The sequence below is a fragment of the Bradysia coprophila genome, unplaced genomic scaffold (assembly GCF_014529535.1).
Source record: "Bradysia coprophila strain Holo2 unplaced genomic scaffold, BU_Bcop_v1 contig_138, whole genome shotgun sequence".
Classification (NCBI taxonomy): domain Eukaryota; kingdom Metazoa; phylum Arthropoda; class Insecta; order Diptera; family Sciaridae; genus Bradysia; species Bradysia coprophila.
In genome coordinates, this window is record NW_023503409.1 from 1,306,813 (window position 1) to 1,333,223 (window position 26,411).

General features: G+C 33.4%; 2 protein-coding genes and 1 long non-coding RNA gene across 5 annotated transcripts; 2 read left to right on the plus strand and 1 right to left on the minus strand.

Annotated features, from left to right (window-relative positions):
- The first annotated feature begins 3,089 nt into the window (after positions 1-3,089).
- Positions 3,090-4,639, plus strand: LOC119073328. The gene is made up of 3 exons (XR_005087030.1): positions 3,090-3,344; positions 4,181-4,336; positions 4,395-4,639. It is a non-coding gene; the product is annotated as an uncharacterized LOC119073328 (long non-coding RNA).
- Positions 4,640-6,318: 1,679 nt separating this feature from the next.
- On the plus strand, positions 6,319-26,391 carry LOC119073329 (BTB/POZ domain-containing protein kctd15). Of its 3 annotated transcripts, none has more exons than XM_037178722.1 (3): positions 6,319-6,412; positions 24,900-25,435; positions 25,524-26,391. In XM_037178722.1, exons 2-3 carry the CDS (start codon positions 24,913-24,915, stop codon positions 25,949-25,951), a joined length of 951 nt encoding a protein of 316 aa, XP_037034617.1. In that variant the 5' UTR covers positions 6,319-6,412; positions 24,900-24,912; the 3' UTR covers positions 25,952-26,391. The 3 variants fall into 3 exon arrangements, with proteins under 3 accessions (XP_037034617.1, XP_037034616.1, XP_037034618.1); XM_037178721.1 differs by lacking the exon at positions 6,319-6,412 and adding an exon at positions 11,053-11,550 and having other exon boundaries at positions 25,524-26,390; XM_037178723.1 differs by lacking the exon at positions 6,319-6,412 and adding an exon at positions 23,401-23,938.
- Positions 16,869-17,805, minus strand: LOC119073331 (glutathione S-transferase 1-like). Its single transcript, XM_037178724.1, has 2 exons — positions 17,561-17,805; positions 16,869-17,500 (listed from the first exon to the last, which is right to left on the minus strand). Exons 1-2 carry the CDS (start codon positions 17,702-17,704, stop codon positions 16,973-16,975), a joined length of 672 nt encoding a protein of 223 aa, XP_037034619.1. The 5' UTR covers positions 17,705-17,805; the 3' UTR covers positions 16,869-16,972.
- Positions 26,392-26,411: the final 20 nt, after the last annotated feature.

The window sequence follows — 26,411 nt, forward strand, 5'->3', positions numbered from 1 at the left end:
ATCTCACATCGTAGAAAATCCAAATTGGTGCCAAAATGAAGGTATTGGTGCCAAATGACGAATGAAATTAAATTTTTATTGAAAGGTCTGTCGTGCCAGACAAGTTGAAATTTCAAAAATTTGATTTGTCGGGCACGACAGGTCGTTAAATAAAAATTTAATTTCAAAATTTCATTCGCCATTTGGCACCAATACCTTCTAGTCTTCGCGCGCCGGGGAACTTATCGAAAATTTGACAATGGAATATGATAGAGGGCTCAAAGTTGTGGAACCAATTTTTTTTGGTGTCGCGAACCGGTAATACCGGCAAAATAACCGGTTTGGTGTAAAACTAAAAACTTGAATATCTCCGTTAAAAAGCAACATTTTCTTATGGGGTTTATTTTGCTTGAAAGCCTCATTCATTGCCGACATTTTATGGAAGGACTTTTTTCTGGGACTGGAAAAGTGTACTAGATATTTGGGGATCCCAAAAAAGTGACCCAAAAAAACCGCTAACTCAATTTCCCTGGCCATATCGAAACATATTTTATTGATATGAGGCTCTTTGGAAAGCTGAGAACCAGCACTTTCAGATCTAGCCGGCCGAGCTTGAGCTTCTCAGAGGGACCATAGATACGAGCCTGGAAACTTAGAGTAGCAAAAGTACATTTTTTTTGTGTCACGTTTCGCATTTTCTTTAACCTATAAAGTGGTGCTTTTTGATTCTTTTTTGTGCCCAAAATGTAGACAAAGTGTTATACAATACCCACTAGTAAGTAGAACATGCAATTACTTTCAATACTGAATGCTCCACCACGGACTATGTTTACTGCCATCAAGTTCTTTTGGTTTTCTGCTGGATTTCTGGCCTTTTTGAGGTAAAGATAGGTAAGTTCCTATGATTCCATTATTCCTGGATGATGCACCTCGTTCCCGATCCTAGAAATCACGGATTATGTTCACTTCCATCAAGTTTTTTTTTTGGTTTTCTGATGGATTTCTGGCATTTTTGAAGTAAACATAGGTAAGTTCCTATGATTCCATTATTCCTGGATCAAATTTTTGAAATTTCAATTTGTCTGGCACGACAGGCCTTTCAATAAAAATTTAATTTCATTCGCCATTTGGCACCAATACCTTCATTCTGGCACCAATTTGGATTTTCTACGATGTGAGATGGCCGAGATACACACTAGGTCTACTCTCGTTGAGGCCCTTCTTAGGCCCAAATCTAAAAGTCGTAGAACAAATGTTTTTCGTATTGTGTACTGTAGCAAAATGGCATAGCCGTGGCCTTATGAGGGACTCAAAGTGTCGTGGGCTCCAGGTCTATCACAGCATTTTGTAAACCTCAGGACGATGTGGTGGTAGTATCTTCTTTAAGGTCGAATTGCTCAGTTGTAAACTTGCATGAATTTGAGGTAGACATTTTTTAAGAGTGGTTACCCCCCTTGGATGCAAAAATATCAAATACTACAAAAAGCTTGTTTGTTACTTTGAGTTCCTACTGACAATTTGTAAGACTTCAACTTAACAAAACTACAACTTTGTAACTTGCACCTCACACCTTCATATTTCTTACATACTGTCGAGAGCAACATGACTAAAGGTACGCTTTCGGCTAAAGTTGAGAGTAATTGAAAATGTAGTTCCGTCACCCCACACGGAGATGTCCCATGCCTGAAACTCAAAAGATATTTATTAATAGGTTCTTTTACGATTTGAGATGGCTGAGATGAGTACGGTTGAATCTATCTTCCTCAAACTGTATTCGTCTGAAAAAAAGCTGCAACGTGAATGATTAAAATGAGACAGACACCCAGAAATATCATATCTGCTACACTTTACTAGATAAAACTAGAACAGTAAAGTTCTACCAGAATTCCAACAAATCCACAAGGTTCACAATGTGTTTGTCGTCATCTGCATGCAGCGAAATTTTACTCGGCCACAGTATGGTTTGTATTGGGGCTACACTTTACTAGATAAAACTAGAACAGTAAAGTTCTACCAGAATTCCAACAAATCCACAAGGTTCACAATGTGTTTGTCGTCATCTGCATGCAGCGAAATTTTACTCGGCTACAGTATGGTTTGTATTGGGGCTAATTTATATAGCCCCAACAATGTGTTGACAACAGCTGTACTGATACGAACTTAGTATAAGATATAAATAGCAACTTGTCGAAAAACAGAAATCAAATTGACAATTTATTTAATTCTAGGAAAACAATGAAAAAACCAACATAAATGATAACATTTATTCGCTATGCGCAAAACTAATTACTATTACGCCTCAATTATTTCGCGCGCGCTATCCCTCTGTTCGAGAATGATCAATTACAAATTTTTATTTTTTCACATGACCTCACGCCACATAAAAATATTTATTAAAAAATTCATGTTTTCCATTCTCACTAAAAAGAATTCATTCTCAAACTTTCCTAATCACATCTCTCTATCATAACAAAAAACAATAAACAGAGCCCATTACTCATATGTACACTAAATAACTATACGTCTCCTAAATGCTTTAACTGTGGCTTTCTGCAACCACCCATACTGATTCAAAGTAAGCCTGTAAAGCCGGTCAAAGAAGTTCGAGTTTTTTTTTTTTTTAACAGACGGAAATCATATTGAAGTCTAAGAATGGTAATATTGGCTCAGTATTCGGATTGATGAAACCAGTAATGATTTTTTAATTCGGTAACAATGAGGACATTTGACATTTACAATATATTTTCGAGAAAGTAGTTTCTTCAAAATCAAAACGATACAGAACGAAACCACTGGTTAGCGAGGTTAACGTGGCTGACATGTCTACCGAGGGGATATGTACTCTGTTTTGATCATGTGAATTTAATCATATTCTCTACATTATGTAGTATATACACTCATCAGAGTACATCCAACAAATCACGTGCATGTATAACATAAATACATTTACAATTTATTTAATCACAAAACGCTGGTCTTCATATTAATTAATAAAAATATTATTTAACAGAAGCATATTATACGCTTTTTTGCTCGGAACTGATTAAAAAATTTGAATACTAACGATCGCGCAATCGCAACTTGCCAATTATTATAAAAACGATTCTCTTATTTGAATCAAGTATCAGTCGATGAGGTGAATTTAAAAGTGTAACAACGGCGAATAAGTTCTAAAACTAAGATAAAAAATTTAAAAAAAAAAATTGATTTAAATTCGTGCAGTTTTGATATTGATTGAGGAAAAGTAAATTAAAGAAATCTTCTAAAAATGAGTGCAAAATTAGTATTGGTTTATGCTTTGATAAGTTTATCGTTCATATATGCGACATGTGGCGTAATTGAAAATAACGAAACCAGTGATTCGGGTAGATAACGTTAAATACATAATTTCCATATAATAAACTTATTGACTATTCAATAAGTGTGACGTGACAAAATAATCCATATTATTGATAAGGGTAGACGAATTTAGTATCTATACCAACAATTACTTAAAATAAAAACATTTAAAAATTTTGAATATTCTCAATATAATCCTTTCATCTACACAGGGGGCTTTTAAGTATTTTTAGCGAATTTGTGCATTGACTTGAGGGATGAGTATAGAGGGTTAAGAGAAATCGATTCTATCTATTTACAAAAATGTGAAACCAATCCACCTCAAATGTGTAAGCCTTCGATAGAAAATAGATTTGTGTGGAAGTTCATTAGCCCTGGGAAAAGGGAGCAGATTATGAAAAAGTTAGCAGTTTATTGAATCCATTGCTCTTCTGGAACGTATAAATAAATTGTATCAGTGCACCGAAACTATACTCTCTCTAGCAAACAAGCTCTGTGAAAAATCGAATAACAGGCTTGAGAAACTCCACTTCCTAATAAGGCTTATAAAACAAAGTGTGAAAAAACTAGCAAACGTCTTTACCATCTTAATAATTGTAGTTTGTTTGCTAGAGAGAGTATTGACCGACATTATGTTTCTAATTTAGACTAATTTCTCAGACTTTTCCTGAGTCTTCGTACAAAAAAAAAAAAGAATTTCTCACAGAGTTGCACTATAGAATTTCCTATTTATCAGCTTCGAATGCGTTAGTTAAAATGTTTTGTTTTTTTACGTCATTGAAATATGCGATTTTAAACCACTTTCCCATGTCATATCACAAAGTTCGTAGTTTAATATTTCAATTTTGAATTTAATTTCAAGACTATTTTGGAATTCACGTTTACCCACAAGAACGGCAGTGTGCTATGCTCGGCGGTATGTGTGTGCACAAAGATGATTGCGAACCAACACAACTCACATCAACAAAAGGCTTGTGCAAGAATAATAGCGGTCTTGGTGTGGAGTGTTGTTATCAAGGTTTGTGAGCCATATTTATTCAGTCGTAGACCAGATTTTCACAGATTTCATCTAATAGTTATACCTCGATCCGCGACATGCAGACAATTTCTTGGTGAGTGTATGGCAACTTGTAGTGAAAATTTGGTGAGAGACGAGGCAAATGATTGCCCTGAAAATACAAAGTGCTGTACGCTCGTATAATTCATCGCTCTCTTATATAACAATAAGTTTAGCCTTTAATCACATTATTTATTTTGTATTTTTATGTTGAACTGTAAATCGGTTGAGAAATATATGAAATTGGTAAATATTTACAACTAATGGTTGCATTTCAATATGTTTCTTTTTAAACTCATCTGGGTCATCTTCTCAGCACAAAATGTGAACCGAAATAATCCTGAAGATTTGTGAATAGCTTATGAGTGCAAGCTTGTAAAAAGGAGTTTCGAGCGTTCTTAAAATTGACACAGGAAAATATGGAATCCGATTCGACAATAATAAAATCAACTCTCCGGCTGAAATAGTTGAAATTATGACTCGCTTATATTATTTTATCTTTTGTATCTTCATTTCACGTCCTTCCGGATAGTCTTTCCCATATGAAGAGTAAAGGGAGCAAAATACTATTTGTGCTGACACATATAGTTCCTGGAAAAACATCAACACTGAGTAACATTGCTACGTTCTTTGAAATAGATAGGTAAAGAAGTACTTTACTGAAAAAAGAAGTGATTTTTTCAAGGACGTTTATCTTGAACTACGTAGAAGATTTTACACGCCATGTAAAAGGTATATTAAGGTAAGACATTCCACATTAATTAATAACAGTTCGCAAATTTCAATACTTACAGAAGTTGAATAAATTGTTTAATTATTGCATCCTTTACATTTTTTTGAATTTTTGTATTATAATATAATTTTACATTTTGTTTTGATGCCATAATAGATGACATAGCTGTCTGAAAACATTTTTTTTTCATTCATGAGTTAGTCCAAAATTGAACTCTATTTATTATGTGAAATTGGTTGATCTTTTCAAAATTTAATATAAATTCACAAAAAAAATATTTTAAATTTTAATATAAAATATGATTTGAAACAATGTTCGTTTTTTTCTGCTTTGATAAAAAAATCCTCCGGGTGAAATACATAATATAACGCCCCAGTTGCCTCAGGGAATTCGTTTGCACTACAATATAATTTCCATAAAAATGCCGTTAGCAATTCATACTTTAAATCTGCACAACAATCATTTTCTATATATATATGTATACCCCTCCCGGGGATGATATAAAACTACGTAACATAAAACATATAAACTATTGAAACCATATACACAGAGGTTATATGTGTACATATTATATAGGTTTTAATGCATCGACATTTCGGAATCAAACATACAGAAAAGCCATACATCAATATTTGCATTCGTTTTTATATGAATTACTCAGTCATATATTCCGCGGTTTATGTGAAATTATAAAACCAAAACTAATTTCGCTCTCTCTATCATCTATCTGAACTGAATATATTTAAAAACAAAAAAAATAGCCCTTGTAACGTAACATCATTATTAAAATATTTATTAAAAAAAAATTAAACGATTTTCATTCTACGAAAATAAAGATTTTATTGCATTTTCTGGCTCGGCTATTATATAGTACCGATGAGTTGTGGTTTAGCCGTAATCTCCGTAAACACATTAACCTATTAAAGTTTTAACGCAAATTCAAATCGAGAAAATTCATTGCAATAAATTTGATTATAAAAGTCTACTTGAAAACTAAATTTCGATTTTTGAAAATGCGAGCATATTTTGCAATAACATCACGCACTAATAGAGGTAATTTAAATATTTTATTATCGACATGGTGTTGGGTGATGCAAGAAAAAAAGAAACGATGAGAAAAATAATTTTTATATGCGTGGCAATATATATCGAGATATTTTTTGAGAGAAACTGTTGCAAAATAATAAACAAATTAATTGAACTTTGCTCTAAATAGACTGAAAAAATATTTTAGAAAAATGTGTATTAACCAGAAGCACTGGAAATTATAAATAAACACAAGAAGTCTGAACTTGACATTGAATGTAACTTTAAACACAAACATGTTCTGGAATGATTCATTTGAATTCATTTGAATCAAAACACTGTGATTAGTACCGAATGACATTGTAATCGCTGTTTGAAGGATTCAATAAAATATCTGGTGCTTTATGCGCAGAAAATTTTATTTATTATTTACTGTATTTGACTAATTAAAAATCTTTGAGCGATTACAGTAGATTGCGCATCTATATCAAAACAAATTTTGACAAATCCTGAAAAAATGTCCTCTTTATCACGGCTCGGGCTGGAAACCTCTCATTCCCTAAAAAAGCCTGTTAGTATGCGTTAGGAAAAGACCTATTTGCAGGCGCCTTTCAACGGTCTTGTGAGTGGGAAGTAATGGGAAGCATTACTTCTTTATTGCTTTTTTTATTTAAGAGAATCCATACTTAGACGGTGAAAGCGTTTTATTACGACAATGGACTGACCATATCTCATTATTTAAATCCTTGACCGTGGTTATAGAGCAGCACAATTCATATGTAACGCGTTCGTCACAATCATTAATCAATAGAAAATTATTGGAGCATTCAGTCTGCAGAGGGGGAAACAACCAGATAAAGTAATGTCCTCTCATTAAGTAAATGTTACCCGTAAGTGATTTTCCAATTACTCACTCATATATCCTTATTCTTATCTACTTTGCTTAACATTTGGTATAACTATGAAATCTAATTTACTGACGATTCGATCGAATGGAACTTAAAACATGACCAACCATTGACTGTAGTAGTTTGCCCCTGCAGTCAAAATTAAGTTCTTTTCTAACCATTAATGACATCGTTATTGCCAGTTAGTTAGTTAGCCAATAATGATTTAAATTGTGATTCTGTGGTTTTAAATAAAAGAAGAATAATTTTTGGTTACGGGTGGAATGTCTCCATAAACTCATGCGAAATACGAAACTGAATCATAGATGTTACATTTGAAGAACTCCAACTCTGTAAGTAGACTTCTTAGATGGTTTATGTTAGCAGGTTCTAATGTACACACTCATGTCATTATTTAAATCAACATGAAGAGATTTATACAAATCAATCTCAGTGGTATTATTCAGCGTCAAAATTTAATCAAATTTGTGTTTTGCGCTGATATACATACTACTCTGAATGAACATAATCATTGACCTTAAAAACAATGACCGCCAATTTTACAGTAATTGAGTTTGTGTGGATTGTGGACAGTTAGAGAAAATAAAGAAGTCACATTTTCAACGATTGTAATACATTTGATTTTTCATTCCAAATTCGATAGCTACATAATACGCAGCATACGCAAATTGCATAGCATTGGGTGTATGTGGGTCGCGGGACGAATAAAGTAAATTCCATTGTAAGTAATCGTGATTTCCTATTTTTCTTCGACTGTATTCATGAAAAAGAATTTTACTATTATTTCAATGTTATAGGTACGAAGTAACATTACAGCTAGACTAGTAAGACAAACAGTTGGACAATATTCGTTTTTTGAAAATAGGATCACGCCAGTTGTGAGTTTGAAACACTTTTAACATTCGAGTTCGGAATTATAGAATGTAGAAACAGTTATCAACAGGTCTACCGACTAAAAAAATGGTTCAATTTCGTATGTATCGCGATATGATTAAATCTGTCAATTCTTTTGTTAAATGTATTGCTAAGGATATTTGATACAAAATCTTTTACTTTAACTGTTTTAGCGCAGTTTTTGCTATTATAATTGAACAGAGCTGATTTTATCTACCCAGAACGATAATTTCATATTTATTCCTCTAGAGCATTTTCGGTGTAACTGTTCTCGGCAGATAAAAAAGTATATGCACCTCTTGTCAAAATTGTTATCTTTACATGTGGCCGTTAGTAACGCCGAATTACGGATGTCGTCTTCGACATGGCACGCAATGCCCATGCGTCAAGTAACAATTTTGGCAAGAGATGCATAATCTTATATTATCGCCCATCTTTGTCATCGTTGTCGTTAACAGATGTCTAGTTAACAGATGTCTATATATGTATAATTTATAGTCTATAAAAATCAGAAGAAGAAATGTAACGGACACCTTTTTGTGTTTTTTGATTCTTAGAAATTTATTTGGAGGTATTCCTCGACTCCCTTAGCACTTTCCGGTGTGCCTAAAGTTGACAAGTCACAATAACCGGCAACGTGGTAATTGAAGGATACGTGAAAAACAATTCCGTACCATGACGGGATCGAATGAAATGGTGTCTGTTCGAATAAAACGCAACAAAAACGTTGGGTAACTGCTAAAGTCAACCTAAATATTGGTGTTTCAAATTCGATGTTTTTTAATCATAAAATGTGGCAAATAATACGCTTTATATATAGAGATATGGATACATTTATATGTAGAATTGTTTCACATTTATATTCGTCAACATCGCTCTTTTATATGTATACATATACAAAGATGAAAAAAGTACCCTTGGGTTACGAAAGTGATGGATTTTAAGTCTGAAATATATTTTAAGAGTCCTTTGGCGACGCTATCGGCAATTTTCAGTTTATATATGCTAAAGTGTACATTTATATACACATATACGTATGTGTGTTTAAATTTATGTTTAACTTAAATCTACATAGAATTATATATTTTTCGTTATATAACCAGTACGTTCAAATATCAAATTAATTAGATTCAGTTGAGTTTCATAAAATTTATTTAAAGTAAAAGGGAATGTTTTGCTACAAAGAAAAATTTGACTTTAATGTATTTATGTATTGGCAACGATCATTTCTTTTTGAATTTTAAGATCACATTATATGTATAGAAGCACTCAAAGCGTCGAAGATGATATTATGGTTCGATGATTCGTTGTAAAATTGGTGTAATGCATATTAAATCAGTAAATTTTGGTTAAAAAATCTTATTACTTAAAAGTGGCAGTTATTGTAAATCTTATAAAAGCCTGCAAAAACTTAGTGACATATTTCTGGCCAAGGGATTCTTCGAATCTATGACGCTATGGATTATAGATTGTAGATCACGCTGTCTTCCAAATTTTTGGCAAAAATAGATTTGAAGAATTCCTTGGCCAAAAATTATGGCACTGAGTTCTATGAATCTTTACTCATTTTCATCATTTGATAATTTATGTAGTAAGTGACCACGTTCGTCGAGGCAGCTTACAGACATGATTCATTACCTGATAAAATTTCCGCCAACTTTCATTTGTTTGGCCATTGTTATTTGGCTAGTTCGATTTCAAATTCGTCTAAATGAAAATGGCGTATTTTCGTGATAATGCTTGCCGTCTGTGATAGTACATCTCACATGTAGTAATAAAAAAATCCTTTTTTTGGTACAAACAATTTTTTTTGCTTTATTCATATTTTCATCTTGCTATTATCTTAGATAACAAATCCTCTCTGTTAGTGTCCTGAAATTGGCTAAAAGTTGCATAAATGTTTCTTTGACAAATTGACAAATTTTAGCACTACTCGAGAGAATCTCGAAAAACTGTAGCAAATCTAAAAAATCCGAGGAAAAAAATTGGCCGTGCTTTTGTCATCCTTCAGTTGACTTGCTCATTCGAAGAGGGCTATGTTACATGATAAAGTGGTTAAATAGAAAATAATTTATTTTATTCGTTGTAAAACATGAAACGCAGTATAAAAACATTCTCATTTTCTAGATCAACAATGTTTTCTTCCTTATGGAAATGAAACTACCTTCAGGATAAAAGATCTTACATAACGAACAGTTAACTGTTTGAAATTAAAAGTGGAATACCTTCTGATACAGACAATGCGTAATTAGCTGTATGCTAAGATAATATGAAAGATATTATAAAAGTTGTTGGTAAAATATTTTCAATGCCAGATACAGTCAGTATTGTATTTCATTTTCAGTAGTGAGACATTTTTCTAATTCAAATATAGTTTAGCTCAAGCGAATCAATAAAAGTTTGTAAATCATATCAATATAAATGGCCATCTGTTATCGTCAAAATAAATGAGCTTCAGCCTCCAGCTAAAGTCGACTTAGCAAGACACTAACGATGTGAAAGAGTGTTTTTCCAAAATTAAAAGTAATAGATTCGGTGATTATTTTAATGGTTTGCTTACCGTTGAGTTTGCACTCCAATATCACCGAATCGACGAAAATAGCCATAACACCGTTTCAATTGAATTATGAAATTCCGGTACATAAATGTAACTTACGTTCTATACTAACAAGTGTCGAAATTAAACTAAACAAAATATGAGTGGAAAGCCAATTCGCAGATTAATGGTAAATTGTCTCCTTTTTATCTAAAAAAAATGTAAAAGTAAATGAAAAAGACAACAACATATTATATACAATTTTTACACCTATTTTCATTCAAACAAATATAATCCACAACATAAATATCTGCTGGTATTAAATTTTCCCAAACAAAAGCATTAGAGAAACTTATGCATGCAATAGAATTCAACTGCATACAGCACACATTTGATTTGTTTTCACACACAAAAAAAGTAAAATGAAAAGAAAAACAATTTACTGAGAGAATATTTTCCTTTAAACGTGCAGAAAGCTACCCAAACAAACCATTTCATATATCAATTGTGCGGTGCGGTATGGTGTATGGTATGGAGAGAAGAAAACACCAATTTGACTTCATGTTAATAGAAACCATTACGGGACGAGAAGTATTCCAAACATAAAATATGAGTTGAGCGCATACACAGCATTCACTTATCAACAAGCATGGTAAATAGCTGTGTGTATATATATAATAACAACGTTCTCTGGATGGGTATATTCGCAAGAACTGCAACGTTACCATAACAGTGTGTCGTCAGTATTGTTTTGGATTGCAAACGAGGAAGTTGGATATAGATGATCAATGGAAACTGAAGTGATTACAGTTAGTTTCAGTGAGATAAGTTTTTTCCATTGAACTTTAAATTTCATTGAGCTTATCTCTTGTTATAAATTAAATTAAATTGGTTGATTTTAAAATATAATTCAAACAAACGGTCAATGTGAATCTGCATCGTTGAAAACCAATAAGTCGAATTAACTTTATACTAACTGAAATTGGCAAATCTTCAATTAAAGATTTTCAATAAAATCTAAAAAGTAAATTGAACTGGATCAGAAACTATTAGGATTGGAGCCAGTGCGGCCAAAAAGGTAAGCTATATAGAATTTTCATTTAATTCCGTTCAAAAGTGATCCCCGAGACCTTGTCAGTTTTTATTTTTCTTTGAAATGTTTAAAATATACTAAAGTTAATATAAGTTGTCAGATTCGTTAAGTGAGAGAGGAAATTTGCTACGTTGGTTCAATTATATGTTCAGTTAGAGTGAGGTATGCCTTGGAGAAATTTATAGTGTTTTCACATTGTGTTCCTAATGTTTTCGTTTCGTCTGAAAAATAACCTGAGCCAACATTTTTGTCAAACGAGTGGACATTAAAGATCTTTAGTGTAATCTATTACTTCAATAGTTGTATTTCGTAACATACATTGTGATTTAAAATATGGTATTTGTCAGAGATCATCGCTTATTTTTTTGGCGTCACCACTGTTAGCAGATCATGTATCCATTCCCAATGTACGACATATTTGTTGTCGTTTAATTCTTAAAAGGATCAAAAAGAACAACTGTGGGATGTCCAGAAACGTGAATTCAAAAATCTTAATAAAATCTCTCTGAAAAATGTACACCGCAAAGCTTCACAAAAATCGTGTAGATTACAAAGTGATTATTATTCTCTCTAAATGTACTACTCGAAGCAAAAAAAAATGTAATGCACCCGAGAATGCAACACAAACGAAAAAATATTTCATGTAACTGACACGGGAAATGTACGATTCATCGAGTGAACGTATCAAAGAACTTTTCCATTAAACAACCATATTTACACATCATTTGGTATTGTACGTCTCTTTTATATCTGATGCACATACCTCTACCTCCTGCATATATCCACAATCCACATACAATAGATCGAATCGATTTACTACTGTTTGTACAGAGAGGTTAAGACATATAATTGACTTCATAACTAAATTATTATTCGCATCATAAATCAAAAGGAATTAATGCAATTGAGTGGAAACATGCAATTTCAATGTTTTGCTATTTTCAGCTTTGTTTTGTAAGCTTTTACTGTCTACGAATTATGCTTTTTAATTAAACAATTATATTTGACGGCGCGGCTGTTCGGTCAATGTTAAATAAATATTGAACTTTTTGACCGTGTATGATCGCGATACATTTAATGTTCAAGTTGAAAGGCCACGTCGAATGATTCCAATATTGAAATGCACAACTGAGCGAAATAATTTTGAAATTGAATAGCTTAACCTTATCATCTTCATCTGATATTGACAAGCAATTCAAGCATTGGTGGTACTCTAGATAGGGTACTGAAAATGGACAATGTATCAATCAAATTAATGTAAAACAATGTAAAAAGTAATTTCATACAAAATAGTACTATATTTGAAGTGCGTCGGCTATTGTCCTTTTATATAGTGACCAAGCCTAAGTTTAGGTACAAGATGTGATTGATTGGTTGCATATTCTTTAAACAAATGAAGTAACAGATTACAACGCTGTTATAGTTTAAAGTTTAACGACTTTTAACTACTAGCATATTCTCTAAGAAATTACTGTAAAAAACAATTTTAAATCCTTATGATTGGCAGATCATCCGTAGAATGGCTTTAATTAATCATCAAAAAATAATTTTTGTTTACCCTTTTCTTCATTCGTACTATATCTATGAAGGACCTCAACTGAAACATATTTTCATTACGAAATAATATGAAAATTTATCTATACGAATAATAATAATAATAACAGTGACTACGTCTGATACCGAATTGCGATACTGAAATGAAGTATGAATTCAGTTCACATTATTCGTACACAAAATATATCCATGGCCCTCGAGCATACATGCCTCTAGGCAATCAGGACAAGTCTTTGCATCTGAATTCATCTCTTTTCATATTTGGCTTGTATCTTTGAATTACTTGAATGTGTATACATTGCCAGAGTTGCGAAGAAATATCTACATTTATATATGTATATAGAAAGTAGCCTAGGGGTTTATGAATTTTTCTTAGGGACAGGTTTCAAAATGGCGAATAATGTTGAAAATATAATTTATATCAATATCTCTATAAAAGGTACTAAGCTGAAACCATCTGTCGTTTTAACAATATATATCTTATAATACTTATTTAAATAAATTTTCATATCTTAATCACTTGGGGGTATAAGTTTTTTCTCTTTTTTTATTCAAAAGCATTAAGACTGCGATAATTATGCGTTGATAATGGTTTCGGTATATAATGTAAAAAGTTGTGATAAAAAAAATTGTATGTAACTTTTCTCGAAACATTAGTGCATAAATATTCATTTAAACCTCGTTTTAAACGGTCTGATCAAATTTCAAAAAAAAAGTAAAAGAAAAGAAAAACGAAAATTATATCACTTAGTCTATCAAAATTTGTTTCCTTTTGTAACAGAATATATGCAAACAAAATATTGTACATAAGCTAATTACTTCAAATTATCTTAGAGATTATATGACTGATCCTTTAACGTTTCGCATTTATGTAACAGCAAATCTGCTTTAATATTATACCAGAGGGAAATGCTTTTCTATGCATATAGAATTCACATCGCGTAAATTCTATTTGAAATTATTTTGTAACACAAGAACTTTAGACTTTACGCTGTTATAATCTGCTGTGGATTGTTAAATGTACCATCGTACAAAGACACCATGAAATGAAGGTGTTGTGTGGCACATATCAATTAGTGACTTTTGGTAATAAATACACTTGTGTTCTAGTTGTTTGTTTGGTGACAACATATGCTATTGATTATCCTCTTTGTGTGAAGTTTCTGTTATTATTGGCAAATCAAAATTCACAGTCTCAAGAGCTTGTTACCGAATATATAAAAAAAAGTAATTCCTTGTATCGGGCATGGGTATGATGTTTTCATGCTTCCAACGAGAGAACTTGTGTTTTAACTCCTCATATGCTACGGAGAAAATTAAGTTCTCTTGACTACTATCTTTATTAATTCACTTTTCTCCGAAGTTCTCCTTACTTCACTCGCTTCGCTCTAGCAAGAAAACTACGATCTTGTTGGAATTTACTATTTTCTGCCCTCGTTAAACAAATAACTATTTCGTTCTGGTAGCCAGAGCAAGGTACAAATCGGTGAAAATTTCTCGGAAGTAAAATAAAGACTGAGTAAGTAACCAGCTACATTTCCCATTGATTTGTTCCTCAAAGACCATCTTTCCAGATATTTTTCTGGTGACTATGTTCGTTGTTTTACTTACCTAAGTGTTACCAGGAGACCGATTGCGGCATCACTTCTCATTCCTCTAACTCTATTCAATCTTAAATCTACAGATTGGAGTACGATTCACTGAAAAATGTGCTACAACAAAGCTAGGGTTTCCATTCGTCCTCTTTTTAGAGGACATGTCCCTTTTTTCGTCTACATATTCTTTTTGTAAAAATTCTAAGAACATCACTTTTTTGATGGAAACATCCTCTTTGTCCTCTTTTTTTTAAGGTCTTCTTATTTTGTAAGTAAATTTGATGCAGCTCATACCCAGAGTAAAAAATTTTCACTTCGTGGCATTAGCTAATAATCTTCTCTGAAATACAAGTATTTTATCTCGTTCGCTCTGCTCGTCTTCTTCATCACCTCAATCATTTTACAAGATTCTTCCATTTATGAACGTAAAAGTAAGAAATTTTCCACGAAAGCAAATGTTGTAGAGTAGTGTCAAATACTATCTTTTTAAGAAATTTTGGTATGGTAAAAAGAAGTCCGAATCGAGAATTAAAGATTCACTTTTCGACCTCTTTTTGAAATGTACAGGTGTCCTCTTTTTGTCCCCTTTTTTGACATCGAAGTGTCTTCTTTTTCAAAATTAAAAAATTGGAACCCTTACAAAACCAATGTCAACAGAAATAGTTACTTGTTCAATGAGGAAACAGAAATTTGTTCCAACTTTTTCCCGCGTTAAACAGAACGTTTTTCACTACAAAGACTTCCGAAGATTCATCGGAGGGGAGAAAATTACTATTTTGTCGTATGCATTATGTAAAAAAAAATTTACTCGCTGGATTTTAGTCAAATCAAATGCCATCGTATGGTACATGACCTCAGAACGCAAGAATAGTTAAAAAGTTTTTCAATCGGCTCTACATTTTCTTGAAGGTAATATCTTTTCTATTGAAACTTACTTATCCTAAATAATGATATATGAAAAATGTACAACATGAATGGGACATTAACGTTTCGTTACATTTCGCTACATCACCCGGTAGATGAAGAAATATAATTTTAACATTGTAATAAAAAAGTAAATATTTTTACTCTTTAGTCTGAGATAGCTTAAATCAACGACAAGAGCATTATTGCTTTACATATTTACCATATCTGACAAGTTTCCGCCAAACAGTCATTATTCATTAAAATCCAGAATATAAAAAAAACTCTTTCGAAAAACAAAAGAATTTAATGTGAATTTCAACTTGACTTTCCCGTGTTCATGTATACAAGCACGATAGGAAGAAAAAAAAACTCACAAAATACGATTTAAATTTCTCTTCATGAACAAAATAATACCTAATTCAACATTTTTCAAGTATAACCCAACAGAAACACAATACAACTCTTTCTGATTTCCTTTTGGCTATATTATTTATGAAATGAGACTTTATAGAGAACGGGGAAAATGAAGTGGGATTTAGTATTAGCTTTGGGTTTCCAGAGAGCATTATATATATGAAGTGATGTGGGTTTGTTTAAATGCCGGCAGCGATCGCGACTCAGCCCTAAGACCTGGATAAAGCTGAACTATAACTGCTTCGGGCGATTGAATGGAATGAGTGTACATATTCATTTTACGTAGCATAATGGGAAAGAAGGTATTTTATGTGTATCTAAACACATCTCAATCGCAGGGTTGTGATAAAGGATTTTATTATATTTTATTATTTAGAAATGGTATGTATGTTTTGTTGAACGAAAATTCTGTATATCAAACAAAAGAAATTTAAATAGAGCTGACAGTTTCGGAAAGGAAAATATTTTATTTTAACCTAGGGCCAATGAATATTAAAAAGCATCTCTTGGAAAATATTCCTCGAATTGTATACACAACACATACACATGCATGTAGCAAGATAGTGAACATTTTCGAATAGAGATAACAACTTCATAATTGAGTGTCCTACAATGGTTAGATGTAAATATCATGTATAAAGTATAACAACAAGCATCGCAATCAGAGTTGAGGGGATACTTCAACAATTGAAATTTAATTTGGAACATCAACTACACAGAAAGATATGGTTCAGATATGAATGGACTTTACCGATGTGCAGCAAGGGTTTAGAGATATAGAAACCGAAGCTACAGTTTGTTAATAAAAGCAGATAAAAACATAACATTTAACAATCGAAACTTTGATTGATTTGATCGCAAGTCGAATTTATTGGCATGCATGTTATGTATAGCTTGAGTCAATTTCAACGTGTTCCACTTGTGTAACATATAATTTTTCACTGTTTTTTTGACTGATTCTCTTTAAATTTATTCCACATTATATCCTGGCATAGTTTTGCACCTTCTCTATTCGCTTCGTAGAACGGGAAAGCTTTCATTGTTTCAACCCATTTGGTGAGCTTGGGATATGCCTCTTCTTCGATTGGCAGAAATGTGTCCATTGATGTTAATGACGTAATACACGAAATATCGGCAATGCTGAGGTTATCACCGCACAAGAACTTTCCGTTTTCTAAAAATCGTTCCATAGTATTGTAGCATTTCTTAATGTTAGCTAAGATCTTTGTCGGCAGCTCAGTTGCACCATACTCGAAAAATTCGTACCAAAGATAATCCAGATGTGCAAACAGATTGCCAGTATCGAAATGCAATCTTGCATTCACATGAGCACGTTGAACACTATCTTTCGGATAAAGGCTGTCATCTTTTGCGTAATTATCACAAAGGTATCCAGCGATAGCATGACTGTCATAGATGATCACACCATTGTCAACAATAGCAGGGACTGTGCGTTGCGGATTGATCTGCAGAATTTACTTAGAATTTATTAGCCTGTCTAACGTATGTCAGCCATCATTTTTTACTTTCGAATATTCTGGTGTCAAGTGTTCACCTTTAAAGAGGTCTAAATTTTTCTTCTCTAAATCCAATCCAATTGCTTCGGCCACAGTTAAAATTGTACGCGATGGTGGACTCAATAGAGTATAATATAATGTAACCTTTGACATGATTGATTTAGCAATTTAGTTTAAAAATTAACCGAATACTGGCTTAATGTGTACGATTGTTGATGGCTCTTGTTCAACTAAATTGTAAAGTGCGATTCTTCGTTCCACCGAGCGATGATATTTTGAATTGTCATGCTAGATAAGATAAATACCTAGTCAATGAATTAAACATTTTTTTTTGTATACTTGTGTCAATCAACTCTAATGTGTAGATATAGATATTACGCAATATGTACATTAGGGGGCCAAAAAATAAGGTGTCAAAATGAAATTTGGTTTGGCCTTCGTTACCCTGAAAATTTTCTCATAATAATATTTTGATTGTCGATTGTCACCGATACGGCTCAGCTCTCCGATTTTTCACTATGAATAAGATCTTTGACAAGCGCTTCTTGGTCACAGTAAGTTTCGATACACGAGGAACGTTGAAAAATGTTTTCTCTGGATGATTTTACACTAATATAAAGTAAGATGTGTTAACATCACTCTTCACCATCACATCATCAGTACGAAATATAACATTTTCTAAAAACCTGGTTTTTAAGTGATTTAGGACATTTTCACATACTTCCGCCTTGAGCAGCCTCAAATCCATTCGGTCCCATAGACACTTTTTATGAGGAGTCCATGTAGATTGATTTTTTGCCCATTGACCCAAACATTTTGACACTTTATTTTTTCCACAAAATTTTGGACCCCCCTATTGTACGCATACCAAAATCAACACTGTAAGCGGTGACGATGGTTCTAGCAATCATTCAATTAATTTAAGGTTTGGGTAGATAAAAACAGATCTCGCAAAAGTCATAGGTAAATAAAGCCTATCCCGGATGTAGATCTAAAATTCACTGCGATTTTTTAAAAATGACAGACATTGATAAATCGCTTGATTATCGATAATTAATTATAATATTGAATACAGGTCAGGGAGCGTATTTGGACCTCAAATCAGCCTGTATTTTAGAAGAGTTCGAGAAAATTCAGACAGATTTGCTTAATTCATTGTAGTGAGAAGTTTCATGGCCCTACGTTAGTGAAGGGCCGTGACGCAAGTCCGTTCACACTGAAAAATTTGACAAAAATTTTTTTCCGCAGGACTGAGGAACATATATACACGAACTTTTTGACTTTTCCCCCTTTGCTCCTACTACCCCCAAAGTATTTTATTCATAATCTGTGCGTCCATACGAGTTCAACGAGCTATCACACGCCTCATAAGATTAAGATTTGGCCAAGATATTAAATTTCAAAACTTGGAAATTTGTATGAAGAAATGGATTTTCATGCATTTTGAAATTGATGAATTTTACCAACCTTTGTTACTTTGTTACTTTGTTACGGCGAAACTTTTTAATTTACCGGTGGATTTGGCTGAAATTTTCAGGGTATGTTAAGGACGTAATTCTAAGAAACTAATTTGAAGGAATTTTTATAAAAGCTTATAATTTCGGAGCTATGAGCGTTTTAAGATATTGAGCTATGGGGCCTATAACTCAGAAAATATGGCAGATAGAAAGTTCGTTTAAAAGACAAATTTATAGAGTTTCAGATTTCAGTCGACACGTGTTTCATGGTTTTCCAAAAAAGTCGTCTATTTGGAAGCTATGAGCGTTTTAAGTGTGAGCTATGTCAGCCATAACTCGGAAAATACTGCAGATAGAAACCTCGTGTAAAAGACACAGTTATAGAGTTTTAGATTCTAGTCGATACGTGTTTCATGATTTTCCTAAAAAGTCGTCTATTTGGGAGCTATGAGCGTTTTAAGTGCGAGCTATGTCAGCCATAACTCGGAAAATACTGCAGATAGAAACCTCGTGTAAAAGACAAAGTTATAGAGTTTTAGATTCTAGTCGATACGTGTTTCATGGTTTTCCTAAAAAGTCACGTATTTGGGATCTATGAGCGTTTTAAGTGCGAGCTATGTCATCCATAACTCGGAAAATACGGCAGATAGAAACCTCGTGTAAAAGACAAAGTTATAGAGTTTTAGATTCTAGTCGATACGTGTTTCATGGTTTTCCTAAAAAGTCGCGTATTTGGGATCTATGAGCGTTTTAAGTGCGAGCTATGTCATCCATAACTCGGAAAATACGGCAGATAGAAACCTCGTGTAAAAGACAAAGTTATAGAGTTTTAGATTCTAGTCGATACGTGTTTCATGGTTTTCCTAAAAAGTCGTCTATTTGGGATCTATGAGCGTTTTAAGTGCGAGCTATGTCATCCATAACTCGGAAAATACGGCAGATAGAAACCTCGTGTAAAAGACAAAGTTATAGAGTTTTAGATTCTAGTCGATACGTGTTTCATGGTTTTCCTAAAAAGTCGCGTATTTGGGATCTATGAGCGTTTTAAGTGCGAGCTATGTCATCCATAACTCGGAAAATACGGCAGATAGAAACCTCGTGTAAAAGACAAAGTTATAGAGTTTTAGATTCTAGTCGATACGTGTTTCATGGTTTTCCTAAAAAGTCGCGTATTTGGGATCTATGAGCGTTTTAAGTGCGAGCTATGTCAGCCATAACTCGGAAAATACTGCAGATAGAAACCTCGTGTAAAAGACAAAGTTATAGAGTTTTAGATTCTAGTCGATACGTGTTTCATGGTTTTCCTAAAAAGTCGTCTATTTGGGAGCTATGAGCGTTTTAATTGCGAGCTATGTCAGCCATAACTCGGACAATACTGCAGATAGAAACCTCGTGTAAAAGACAAAGTTATAGAGTTTTAGATTCTAGTTGATACGTGTTTCATGGTTTTCCTAAAAAGTCGCGTATTTGGGATCTATGAGCGTTTTAAGTGCGAGCTATGTCATCCATAACTCGGAAAATACGGCAGATAGAAACCTCGTGTAAAAGACAAAGTTATAGAGTTTTAGATTCTAGTCGATACGTGTTTCATGGTTTTCCTAAAAAGTCGCGTATTTGGGATCTATGAGCGTTTTAAGTGCGAGCTATGTCATCCATAACTCGGAAAATACGGCAGATAGAAACCTCGTGTAAAAGACAAAGTTATAGAGTTTTAGATTCTAGTCGATACGTGTTTCATGGTTTTCCTAAAAAGTCGTCTATTTGGGAGCTATGAGCGTTTTAAGTGCGAGCTATGTCAGCCATAACTCGGAAAATACTGCAGATAGAAACCTCGTGTAAAAGACAAAGTTATAGAGTTTTAGATTCTAGTCGATACGTGTTTCATGGTTTTCCTAAAAAGTCGTCTATTTGGGAGCTATGAGCGTTTTAAGTGCGAGCTATGAGCGTTTTAAGTGCGAGCTATGAGCGTTTTAAGTGCGAGCTATGAGCGTTTTAAGTGCGAGCTATGTCAGCCATAACTCGGAAAATACGGCAGATAGAAACCTCGTGTAAAAGACAAAGTTATAGAGTTTTAGATTCTAGTCGATACGTGTTTCATGGTTTTCCTAAAAAGTCGCGTATTTGGGATCTATGATATTTTCGTTCAAACTGCACAATATGATTGTCTATTATCTGCGACCAAATTCTAAAAAAGCACAACTTACAAAAGAGCTGATATCGCCCAAAACCACTTACAGTGGAGGTGTGACGCAAGTCCTGTTATCCACTTACAAAAGAACTGATATCGGTGTAGGTGACGCTTACAGGTTCGACACGCAAAAAGGTATGCGTCACAAATGGCAGCTGATGAGGAAAGTACGCGAAAGTTTTATCAACAAAAATTTACCAGAAAAATTTTAGGATGAAAATTATAATAAAAAAGTTTGCGTCACAAGTCGCAGATGTTGAGGAAGGAAAATTTTAAAAATTGTGAAATATATTCCTAAAAATGGAATTCAAACGGAAGAAAGCCGAATCATCTGCCACTTTTTGACGCAAACTTTTTTATTATAATTTTCTTCCTAAAATTTTTCTGGTAAATTTTTGTTGATAAAACTTTCGCGTACTTTCCTCATCAGCTGCCATTTGTGACGCATACCTTTTTGCGTGTCGAACCTGTAAGCGTCACCTACACCGATATCAGTTCGTTTGTAAGTGGATAACAGGACTTGCGTCACACCTCCACTGTAAGTGGTTTTGGGCGATATATTATGTCTAAATTCGGGTATTTTACATTGAAGAAGAGTTTGTGCAACTGAACAAATTGTTGATATGAAGCAAAAACTTACAAGAAAATTCTCAGTACATTGGGCAAATAAGTGGAGGTAAAAATACAAAACTATGTATTTCCATGGATACAAACATTGTCATACCCTAATTGCCCTAAAAGTCTCACAAGGTAAAATTATATTATGTCCTCCACATATAGTGTAAGATTCCTCCCCTAATCAATAATTGTTTTAGTGAAAAATGCTTACGGTGTTTTCAATATTCGAATTGTCTAAAAACCCCACCTAATGTAAATAACCCATTTCCCAGAACAATCAAATGGGTATAGAATATTTTGTCCGGCACAATTTAAAAGGATTAAAACCAGCAAATATATTCGCATGTAAAATTTGAAACTTTTTTTTTTATCAGTCCTATAAAAATATCAAGAACCTTTGGCAGACAGAATATAAACACCCTTCGGACGATTTGAAATGTAAAATAATAAACATTGCAAAATACCATTACGATATTCCAAATCATAACTAGTGTTACTTTCGTTTTGCGATGTATATTATTTAAATGAGTTTATGTTAAAGTAATTTACAAATAGAAACTCTTCTAACCACCCCAATCCACCTACGTATACTACATTTCTACACATTTCTCTGTTATTCAGAAAAACAGTTTTATGGTCAGTTTTCCATTCCTACGAAATTATACTTGAAATATTTTGTTCTTTGCTCATATTCATCCGGTTAATACACACATACATTGTTTGGGTTTTGCTAGCACTGTGATCCTGAAGGGATGAATTGTTTTACATTACAAAATAATACAGGCAGCATACTAGAGGAGCATTAGCGTTACAACGTAATTTGAAAACGAGAAACAGAAACAATAGCCTGCCTTTACATGACGCATCAATGATTAAAACAAATTTTGTATGGAACTGGTGTATTGGCTTTGTTCGTTTTTGCGAATATATTTCGGTTTTTGATGAATGGGAATGCATCTTCAAATTGTTTTATTTCCACAGATAATAAAAACGTACGCCGAAAGGATGGGAATGAATGGAGCATTTAAATTTGTTGGGTTAATATGGAGAGATTACACGAAATACCATCTTCCGTGTACACATGGACAAAGGATTTGGTGCATAAATCATTAATGAATGGATGTGTTTTCCGTTAATTGTCTTTGTACTAAGATTACCGGATAGAGGTAGCAATTTAACAAATGAAGACTGATATAGTTCGTACTATTGAGTACGATAAATTGCTTTGAGGTTTCCCAATCATCAGTCAAGGGATGTAAACATAAACTATATAATATTCATGATGTACATGGAATACCAACAATACCCATCCAAAATGCCATTAAAATTATTTTATTGATCTACAATTTCATCAATGGCCTTCGACAATTCCATACCCAGTTTCCCATTTGAAAACAACCAGCTCATTTTTATTGTTATTTTAATTTCCAATGACAAATGCACAGAAATAATATGAACTTGCAGCCATCACACCACATATACGAAATTCATTTTACAGCAAAAATATTTCCAAAAGTTCAAGCGTAGGTAGAAAGTGAGCGAACAATAAAATGAGAATAGTCTTGCGCGCCAATCCTCAAAGTCCAAACGGTTTTTTTTTTCTTTCCTCTTTAATTTGAAATTATAATTTGACTTCAATTCGCCAACACACATAAAGTCATGCAAAATATATAACTAATGTCTTTTCCCAGACAATTTATAATGATGATATCGTCGCGGCATGACCTCAGGCTATTCAGTTCGACTCTTAATTTACTGTGGCTCTGTTATTTTACAATATATTGCAATCACTTTTCCTGTATCGTATAACCCCACAATGCCGAACAAGAGAGCTTACCTCGACGACTCTTCGAATAGATACACAGCAAAGAGGTATATACGCTCCAAACTCAATATGATTTTCATTTTTGTTCAGCGACATGGTATAGATACAAAACGTAATACATGAGCGTAAATGTTATTGTTTGAAAATAAACGATAATAAACAGGCGATGTGTACCTTTCGTTTAACGTGACGCCAATTTGTTTTAATTGTGAGAATTTTTATACTTTTATTATATGAGAATTTTCTTCACGAAGAACTTTATTGTGTTGCATTGTATCGAACAACAATGGGTAGAATGGGTAGGTAGTAAAATGAGAAGTGAACATTGGGAAAATAGAATCGAATTTATTGTTTGGTCTTCGATTATAAATAGATTTCGAGTTGTTTTTATTGATACGGTTCGACATGTGTGGAGGACGCTGTTTTTTTTTTTTTTTTTTTTTTTTTTTGATCGAATGATGGATCCCAGGAAAATGTGCGAATTTCCTTCAGACTTTTCATGATTTCCTTCCGGTCCTTCATGATTTCCGGCGAGCCACTTTAAAGTTGACGAAGTTGTGCTGCATTTTTATCCATTTTCGTAGTTGGATAAAATAATATCAAATTTTAAAAAAATATTGCTTTTGCAATTTTGCTGGATATATTTTGTTTGCTTAAACGAAAAGATGGGCGAAAGAATGAAGGTGGAAAGCAAGCCATTCATATTTAAATAACGTTTTCATCTCCTAAGGCGGTTTTTATATACACATGTAATATCAAAATCTATTTTCAGCAGAAACTATGCAAAATATTATGTTGCAAGCAAGAAGTCAGTTCAACAAAAATGAATATGTGTTCTTGTATTGCAGCTTTCTATTCATCGTCAATAATCGTCCGGGAAAAATGTTTAGTAAGCTTTGGAAATTCATATAGGGTTACAGGTATGGCCTGTGGTCATATTTGTTGTATGATCTCTGGGTATTTTTTAGTCAGTTACAACAAACAACTGAATTGGATATATACATTAAATTGTCGGGATAGTAAAAGAACACTAATTAGATAAACATTTCCTTTTGATCATTCATCCAAAAATTACAGTTAATGTAAGCCAAATTTAAATCCAGGTGTTTAGGTGGCTCACTCATACAAGTACACTGTACACTGTGAGAGAGAAATGGAGTGGGTTTTTGTATTATTGAGTTGTTAAAATAGCTGAAAATAGTCATAAATTGGACTAACATGACAGGACTTTCTCTAAATATTTCTTTTTTCAATTTTCAGAAGGAAATGCGACATGGACAGAGAAAAAGAAATGAAGCAAATTGAACCGCGCGATCTGTCGTCAGGTCGATATTTTCCCACCCAGATCAAAATAAGTACGTCCCCGAATTCATCTCCTCCAATGTCGAATCCAACATCACCATCTCCAACACTAATAACAAGCGGTCCTATTTCACCATCGCTCAGCATTGGAAGCGGATATCATACACAAAATCCCAAAGGTGTCATACCCGGCATTCCTTGTGTTGCAGCAGCGTCAAAGTATTCGGCTCCAGTGCATATTGACGTGGGCGGAACCATATACACCAGTTCGTTGGAAACGTTGACGAAGTATTCCGAATCGAGATTAGGCAAACTATTTACTGGTCACATTCCGATCGTTTTGGATTCATTGAAGCAGCATTATTTTATAGACAGAGACGGGAGGATGTTCCGGCATATTTTGAATTTTCTGAGAAATTCAAAGCTTTTGATTCCAGATAATTTTCCAGATATAGATTTGCTACTTGAAGAGGCCAGATATTTCGATATAATACGTAAGTCAGAATGATAAGGAGAATAAAATATTCTCAACTCTATGGTCTTTACTGTTGAAACAATCTATTCAACTTTGTCTTTTCTTAGCAATGGTCAAACAGCTGGAACAACTAAAAAAAGATCGCATAATAAATGGTTCAACAAGCCCTCACCCGAACAACAATCGAATCAAGCCATCAAGATCCGTTATGTTCGAATCATATGAAGTGGTAGCTCTGCACATCTCACCCGACCTGGGGGAGAGAATAATGTTATCAGCCGAACGCTCATTACTCGATGAAGTTTTTCCAGAAACGAGTCAAGCCGTACTCGATTCCCGATCGAATGTCGCATGGAATCAACTAGAAGGACGACAAATAATTCGATTTCCCTTGAATGGTTATTGCAAACTAAATTCCGTACAAGTGTTAACACGACTTTTGAATGCTGGATTCTCAATTGAAGCGAGCACCGGTGGCGGTGTGGAAGGGCAACAATTTTCTGAATATTTGCTCGTTCGTAAGCCGAATGTGTGATTTTGTTGTTAAATAAAAATCAATTTAGTCTGATCAAATCAAGGACAAAGGCACGTCAGTTGACGTAAAACTAGCTTAATCGTTTAGAATAATAAAAAAATAACTTTTCTGGTCAAATGAATGTCTAAGTAGCTTTTAAACAAAAATATTGTCTTCAACAATTAGAATTTAGTTATTGATAATAATAATAAAATGTATGAGTGACGTAAAGTGTAATTTTTATATTAGGTACTACAGTTGGAGACACTGATATTTCAGCATGAATATGCTTTAGCTGTTTTTCAGCTGGCCCACACATTATACAAAACAACTTATACGGTTTTACCACTATCACGCGCGTACGTAAAGCTGCTTCAACCGTAAAAACAAATATAAACATATTTGCTTGTATGTGTGAACCCCTTAAAAAGTAGCTGAAGCCAATTCATGCAGAGATACCACTGCCTCTAATTGTAAGCTT